Genomic DNA, 8,291 nt, shown 5'->3' with positions numbered 1-8,291 from the left:
TGTACTTATCTCTTACTATTTATTGGATTTTATATAGATCTTGTTGTTAGCTTTCACAAAATCCCAAGTTTTGCTGAAACAGAGTTTGACGTAAAAGCCATCACATTCCTTGGTGTTCTTTCTTTACATTTATGCATAGTGTTGAGCTCACCATTTTGATTGGTTCGAGTGGGAGATGAGGTTGTTACTCTTGGATGGCGAAATCCTCTTTGGTTTGGCAGGTGTCTGATAACCTCTTCGTGAAATATTGTGAAGAGGCACATGCTTATCCTTCGTGGAACTTGTGGAGTGATTTTGGAGCTTGCATGCAATCTCTAGAGTGGAGGAAAAGCTAGCAATAAGAAGGTGACCTAACTTCACGGGGCGGAGAAGAATGTGAACTTTCATAGCATGTGTGTGTGTGGGGGGGGGGGGGGGGGGGGGGGGGGGTGTCCTTCGTGGGAGTGAACATGGATATACATCTTAATCTCTGCATGCCTCAGTTATGTCTATGCCCGATGTTATTTTCTTGTGATAACAGTTGAGCTTTAAGTTCATAGATCTTGTTCATCTTTTATGTTCATCTTGCTTAGCTTAAATTGATGAGTGTACCATATTTTTGGTTTTATGCGTGAAAAATTAACATTACATTGATTTTGCATTATTTTAGGTCAAATCTGCAATAACTTTTAAAACGTCTATGTAGGCAAAATCTTGATCTTTCACTCCGAGTACTTTATATAAGCATCTTGTTATTTTGTAATCTTGCGTCCTTAAAACCCATTAGATGGGTTGGTATGTGGGCCCATATTGTCAAATGGGGGTTCATTGTTAAAATATAGCATACACTAATTTAATGGAGTACATGAATATCCTTGTTCTACAAATGAAACAAAAGACCGCAGGATACTTCACGCACTTCAGATGAAGCTTAAAAGGGATACATCACACATTTCATGTACAATTTAACAGACATCAGGCTGAAGAAGTGATAAGAATATCAGATCAACTGCACGTATTATACACTCTATAAAACAATGAATAATAATAATACAAAGTAAAGATTTTGGATATCATCTCGGCTGTTGATGTAACTCTCAAGGTTTTATGACAGGTCAGCCGACCACACAACTGAACAACCAACATGAGGCTAGAGAGCGATGTCCAAAGGAGTGGAGTGCAAAGAATTTCACACTCCTAGAAGTGGAAGTGACGACAATAGTAACATAATGTTAATGGCAACATCAAACACGGAATACAGATCTAATAGAATCACTATCTCTATCCCTAGAGCCGTGCTTCCTCAGCCTGTACAGAGTTTCAAAATTCCAAGTGGTACGCCCACCACTGGGTTCTCCCAAGATCCACCGCCATAATAATACAACCGATGCCTCAAAATGCTGAGGAAACAACGCAAAAGAGCTAAGAAAGAAAGACACCTTAGTCACCTATATATATCACTTATTTTAGCACTGATCACCGTGGCAGTTTATGTCGTCAGCTTGCATACACTACATTTTTATTTCCCTCGGCGAATATACCTTGGCCTGGCCCGAGGATGGATAGAGGGTCGAACCGGACTTTGCGGTCTGCGAACCGCTCCCACCGTGGGCCAAAGTGCTGATGCCAGCCAGCCGGAGTTGGATGATGAGCCAAATACTGTTTTGCTCCAAGACGCACTCCAGCAGTGTCAGCTATGTGGCGGTGACGGCGGAGAAGCTCCTGGAGGCAGTCATGCGAGCATCCTTCCTCAGGGTTAGCAGATCGGAGAATACCGACCACATACATCACCTGGTCTGTGGACCCAGAATCCGGTAGCACGGCGGAGGTGTTGGTGCCCCACCTGTCAGATAAAGAGAGCAACAGTTAACCATAAAACTCAGCATGACTTTGATAAAAGCAGAAGATGAGTCAGACAATTATATAGTTGCCATTTTGCAGTTCAGTGTATTCTGACTCAGAACCGTTTGTTTTAATGTTTATTACTAAGACAAGTCTACATTGGGGCTATTAAATAGTTCAGTACATTGAACATGAATCAAGTCCATAGGTCATATCTATTGTTAAGGCTCAATCAGCTCAGAGTTGACTTACACTTTAAACCCATCTTGCAGTTAATCTTGCATAATTTTATAGGTAGGAGCAACACATATACAGATACTCGAATGTGAGGTCAATGTGATCTTAATATTCTTTTTTGACACCACACAAGATTTGTTCCTTGTGAATAACGTTACACGTCACAATAAATAATCTGTAGTTAGTCAAATATTATTTTTATCCCAACTAAAACAGCTTAATTGTTGATGTTTGACGTCGATGGCTGTAATTGTTTATTACGCATCAGGATATGAATATCTTATCTAAGCACAAACAGTTCACAATATAATTCTACTTTTCACTGCAATACAAAATCTCAATTTCAAAATCAAGTGCCTTTGTTCACATATTACGCTGTTGCTACCGAACAGATGTTTCATCAAATAGAAAAGATGCCACTCATTGAGCTATAGTTCAGCTAAATCATGCTATGCTGGTGACAGATGTCATTCTATTTGAAGGGCCCACAAAACATAAAAACAATCATTCATAATCATGCAACAATCGCCCAACAAAGCCACTGTAGGTGTGGACTTTCTACCAAAAAATATTATAGACATAATACAACTTTCCAACAAAAAAGAGTTCACAGCACATTAAACAACCGACGAATCTTATATGCTCATTTTGTGTGTCCAATGTTAGCAGGAAGCAAGGCTGCAACTTTTCTGCCCTCTATACCCACCCCACAAGAAAGGTGAATGCAGCAACTTTCATTTCTTCCCAAAAGAAGGGACCAACAGGCCAATATGACTATATACTAATGAAGAGCCTTAGTAGGCGGCTAGGCGTGCGGAAGGTTACATCACACATCATTTTTATATATTTTTTTTCTCTTAGAGACTTTTACAGAATAGAAGAGAACACACCCAAATCATGAATGCTGTGCATGAATAGCGCAACAGAAGCTTTAAAGGAACTTGTTACTACTAAGCAAAATGCACAACCACGTTGGATAATGCAGAGAAAGGCTTGTCCAACTTGGACTGCTTGGAAGCTAATGCAGTGGTCACGAAACATGGGTTAGTTAAGTAATCGGGAGATAATCTTTTTTCATAAACAATGCTTCGACCCATTGATGTGTCCCAAGTTGGAATATCTTAATGTAGATGTCTACTTTGTGTTAACTGCTAGTACAGCTTACTTGTCTCTGAGGAGTGGGTAGATGAGGATGAGTCCCTCGAAGTTATCCGGTGAGATGTTGTCCATGAGAAGGTCCCTCAGGTCACTGATCCCAGCCTTGGGCACAAACATGTTGAGCCATGGGTGGTGCACCTCCCAGAGCCCACTGCTCCTTAGGCTCATCTCTTCCATCCTGACCCTGTTGAGGAAATCGAAGTAGGACACCTCCACACTATACAAGTGTGATCCCATGTGGCTCATCTGCATTGAGATAGCTTCCACGACCTGAAATAGGTGCATGAGCTCAATCATCCCCAAGCCTTGACAAGTTCACAAAAACAAACAAGAACAGTTCTGGGCTTACCTGGTCCACATTGGTGTTCTTGTGCTGGTAATCATGAATCGCAAACTCTATGCAGTAGTAGATCTTAGGACTGCTCTTGGTTCCGAAATCTGGGTTGAAGCCCATATTCGCAGGGAAGGCAATGGATGTGCCGTGAAGGGATTGTTTGTTCAAGACAATGAAACCTTCAACATAGTCCACCAAATCTGGCATTGACACCAGCAACTCCTGATCTTTGGTGAAGGTGCCGAAATCATCATAGAAGGCTCTCGCCCACTTCACCTATATGAAGTTGAAAAAAAGGTTTAACTATCTACGCATGCCATACACATGGATGCAGAAATAATGGCAAACATAATACAAGATACAGAAACAGGACAGTTCTAAAGCTGCATACTTTCAGTGGAGCTTCCTGCAGCAGGATCCTTGCCCTAGTTATGATGCCAAACTGACCAAGGCCTCCCAGAACAGCATTGAATAGCTCGGCATCCTTGGTGGGCGAGCATGTCACAGTCTCTCCCCTGCCTGCTAAACAAAGAAGAACAGAAAATCTACTGCCCATCATTTACAGGATGCTGGCCAAAGAAGACACAGCCAAAAGCCAAATATAAGATCTTGTCCTTTTATTTCTTGCTCAGTATGCATTTATCGTACCTGTGACTACCTCCAGCTGTAGAACATTGCTAATCTGAGGCCCATGCTTGAATGTCTGCCCACTGATTCCAGCATTGGACAGAGTTCCGCCAATGGTGATATAGAGGTAATCAGTCCAAGACCTCGGAGCCAGCCCCAGCTTCAAGCTCTGCTCCAGGAGCTCTATCCACATAGCTCCACCACTCACATCAGCATAAGAAATATCTCCTTCTCCTCCTCTGTAGAACTCTATCTGAGAAGGCAAAGAGCACATGTCCACCACAATGCCATCAAGGGCCTGGGCCTGGCCATGAATGGAGTGACCTGCACCCCTGGCCGCCACTGTCACCTTGCTTAAAGATGAGGCGGACAGGAAACTGAGAAGCAGAGAGATGTCCCTCGGGGACTGGGGCTTCAACACTGCGGATGGGGAGTGGAAGAGGATCCTACCAAAATCGCTGGATGCTTCGGTGGTGGTGGGGAGCAGGTTCAGGGGGCCAAAGTCCATGGGACTTTGTATGAACTTGTATGGTGAACACAGAGAGAGGATGAGAAGGAGGAGGTTAACTCTTGTGCAGACCATGGCAACCTCCATGGCGTGAGTGATTCTTGCAGGAATATGGAGGCTGGTAAAAGAAGAAAGGTGTATATTAGCACAACGTGTGTTGTGAACGAGGCTGGAAGAAGGGATCAGAGCATTATATGGCTTGGTTCTTGCCTTTTGGGCAAAGGCCACAGGATGAAGAAGAAGAAAAGGATGAGCAGGGAAGAGGGCTCTTAAAGGAGTATGAGAAGGAACTCACCCATCAGCTGATGAGGTTTTGAAAGGGGTTTCATGAGGAGGAGATAAAAGGAAGCACTAAAAGACTAAAGGCAGAAGCTGTCACATACCCAAAAAAAGGACCATGTGATCTTCCTTCTCTCGCCCCCTCTCAGGAGTCTCTCTCTCATACACACACGGACGGAAGCAGCTGAAACAAACCAGCACAATATAAATGAGGGAAGAGAAAAAGGACGACTGCAGTACACTCCTGTCAAAAGCAAGGGCAAAGACAATACTGATCACACTGCACCCTATTTTCTGTTTTGGAACTATATTAGTACTTGAATCAGGTCCATGTGGTTTAATTTCATCAGATCTCACTTTTCTCTCAACTCTATCATTACTTGGATCAGGTCTATGTTTGTAGAGTGTCACGCTATCATTAATTATGATTGATTAACACATGCAAGTAGGCACTGAAGGCAAATATATCAAGATCTTACTCATATCATGGATTGGGGAGTTCAAAAGGAAGTTGGATCAACCATCTATTTTTGCTCCCCAGTTTTTCTGCGGCAGATATATCAGAACTTGTGCCATCCACCTGCACAGTTTTTCAACGTGAGCCAATCTCCGTGGCTCCTACTGTTACCCTTGACCACTGATCGTGAATTGGGGCATCGTACTGGCTCAGCCCTAGATACCAAATCTGTCAAAGAGTTGCTGTTCTGTGATACTGTTTACAGGGCCCGAGGGGCTCACTGATGAAGATTGGCCACTACCCACGTCAATGAGGATGCTCATCAGTCCATGTATTGTGTGGCTGGAATCCATGTACCTCTAATAAACTTACCAGCGACTTCTTTTTAGATAATGGAAGAAAATTATCCCCTGACCTCTGCATGGGAAGATGCAGACAACCCAATTATGAGCAACTGCAAAGTCCATTTGTATTGTAAATAAGAAAATATACAAAATCTTCACCAAGCCCCAATGCCTTAATGATGTTGGAAGGGCTTCCAATATATATATAAAAAAAGGAACTTGTAGACACCTTTAAGTAACACCCATATCTCAGTGACCAAACACTGGTTGACTTCTGGTTATTCAACAAAAATGGGCTTTCTAACCTTCTGCGAATGACTCAGCAGGATGATGTGGCGAGACTTAATTGAATCGTCTAAGTACAACATTTAACTACTATTTTCATACTTCCATGACGTGTACTGGGAAGAAGCGGGTAGCTACTGGGGAGCAAAAAACAGATGGTTGACAAGTAGGGGCGTGCAAAAATAGTTGCACGGTTTTAGCCGGTTTGGGCTAGTTCATTTTTTTGAACTAGTTCATGGGGAAGGATTCCAATTGTCAAAGAACGTGAACTAGATGAGAACTTGCCGGCCTGGATGGTTTCCACGGTTTGGTGTTTTGCACACCCCGATCCTATAAGCATGAATAGATTTCCTTGACATAAAGAATAATATGGCTAGTTGACAAATAACTAGATCTTATTATTTTGATAGATAGCAGTTGACAAATCCACACATTTGATGTTGACACTCTCAACATAGTTTGGTATGCTTAGAAAATTGCATCTCGTATGTGATTTTCACAACTGTGTATCGTGTATTAGCTTGTCTTCATTTGAAGCAATCTGCTGCAAGTGCTAAGAGAATATAATCTAGTCAGGTCATTTGCAATGTCAAGAATAGAATCCCGGCACAGTATCAAATAGTTGAAATTGTCTGTCTGCATGCAGATGGATACAAGGTCTTTTAGAAAAAGGATAAATGCAAAATCAGGAGAGATTTCTTCCTGTATGCTCCCTAGCTCACAACCACAGCCTTGCAATCATCATATCACATATGAATGTGTAGTCAATATCTAGCGCAACTGCTCCGCAATAGCACTAAATTTCCCTTTATAAAACATGGATAGAAGTGCTTGAACAACGACCAAAATTATACTAGACAACCACATCTCCGATAAAGTTTCTACACGAAAGAAGATATGACATGACCTCTACGTTGAAACTGTTAAGCTTAATGCACTAGCCACTTAAACCAAAAGTCCGCACTGATGGAAAGGGCTAGGCATTCCACATATACACTTCACAACACCCCCACTCGTGTGTGACGGGAGAAGAGAAAGTCAACACGTGAAAGAAGAAGAAGAGCACACCGAAACAGCGGTGGCTAAAGAGGGGGGCAACAACAATTTTTAGGCTTAATTGCGAAAATCATGTGAAAGCCAGGATTTGAACTTGAGACCTGGGGCTCTGATACCATGTTAAACTTCATGCACTAGCCACTTAAACCAAAAGTACGAACTGAAACATGCTCTAGGTGTCCACCAAGCGGCACGAAATAAGTTCTTTTACTTGCATAAGCATAAAAAACTTCATCGCCATTGTCGTGCAATCTACCTTAAACCTTGCAAGCAAACTACTAGGCAGGAAAAATTGACTAATATTATTGTCCTAAAGAGAGGCAACAATAAGCTTAAAGAAACAAAGAATATAAGAACCACGCAAGCCTCATGACATCTGTATCCCTAGTGACCACTTTACTGCAGACCAACACAATCTCCTAAAGCACGAGCATAGTCAGAATGACATAGCCATCACGCAATAACCAAATACTGCATTTCTGCCTAAGTGGAGAGTACACGGTGTGTGATCTTCCCCAAGATCTCAGACCAATTCAGATAACTTTCCCTCTCCAATCCACGAGTCCTTGTGGAAAAAGATAAATATGTGGGCCACTAAGTCCTTCCTAGATCTCCCTTTTTCTCCCCACTTGCAAGAGAGAGCTCAATGACCTCGTGAGATCCCCTCAGCCATTGATGAAACACAAATATGTATGGAAAAGAGCAGGCACACCCTTTCCACTCAGGTCCCCCTTTAGTTTTTGGAACTACCATTGTTCCGCTTTAGCCTGTGGATGTGGTTTTTCCTGCGCCTCGCGTTTACCCTTCTATGGAAGAATTTAGTGTTAGCATCACCGTCCTTTAAGTTAGCAATGCGGGCACATTGCTTTTTGCGGGACCTCTCGATGACCGAAAGGGCCATGACCTTCCTTCTCAGTTTGGCTCTAAGGTCCGATTCACCCATACTCAGCAAGCGAGACTCCTGGGCGATGTCAAAGTGTAGGATCACCAGCAGGGAGGCATGAATCATGATCTTCGTGTGTGAGAAACGGCGGCGGCCCCATCTGGCGAGCATTTTACCCGTGTGCTTCATCTTGTGGAAAAGGATCTGGCAAGGCTCCGTATGTGGGGAGGGAGCCTCCCAAGCATCCTGGACAACCTCCAAAAACCCCGGCATCCGAATCCAGAAATTCTCAAACCTGAAAG

General features: G+C 42.9%; 1 protein-coding gene across 2 annotated transcripts; it reads right to left on the bottom strand.

Moving 5' to 3' along the window:
* Positions 1 to 1,189: 1,189 nt before the first annotated feature.
* On the bottom strand, positions 1,190 to 5,116 carry LOC127300938 (cytokinin dehydrogenase 3). Of its 2 annotated transcripts, none has more exons than XM_051331136.2 (5): positions 4,199 to 5,116; positions 3,942 to 4,072; positions 3,566 to 3,826; positions 3,224 to 3,486; positions 1,190 to 1,822 (listed from the first exon to the last, which is right to left on the bottom strand). In XM_051331136.2, the coding sequence occupies exons 1-5, from the start codon at positions 4,770 to 4,772 to the stop codon at positions 1,477 to 1,479; spliced, it is 1,575 nt and encodes a 524-aa protein (XP_051187096.1). In that variant the 5' UTR covers positions 4,773 to 5,116; the 3' UTR covers positions 1,190 to 1,476. The 2 variants fall into 2 exon arrangements, with proteins under 2 accessions (XP_051187096.1, XP_051187105.1); XM_051331145.2 differs by having other exon boundaries at positions 3,942 to 4,069; positions 4,199 to 5,115.
* Between the last annotated feature and the right edge of the window lie 3,175 nt (positions 5,117 to 8,291).

Source organism: Lolium perenne, chromosome 1 (assembly GCF_019359855.2).
Source record: "Lolium perenne isolate Kyuss_39 chromosome 1, Kyuss_2.0, whole genome shotgun sequence".
In the NCBI taxonomy this organism is placed as follows: Eukaryota; Viridiplantae; Streptophyta; class Magnoliopsida; order Poales; family Poaceae; genus Lolium; species Lolium perenne.
This window is presented reverse-complemented; position numbering and strand designations above follow the sequence as displayed.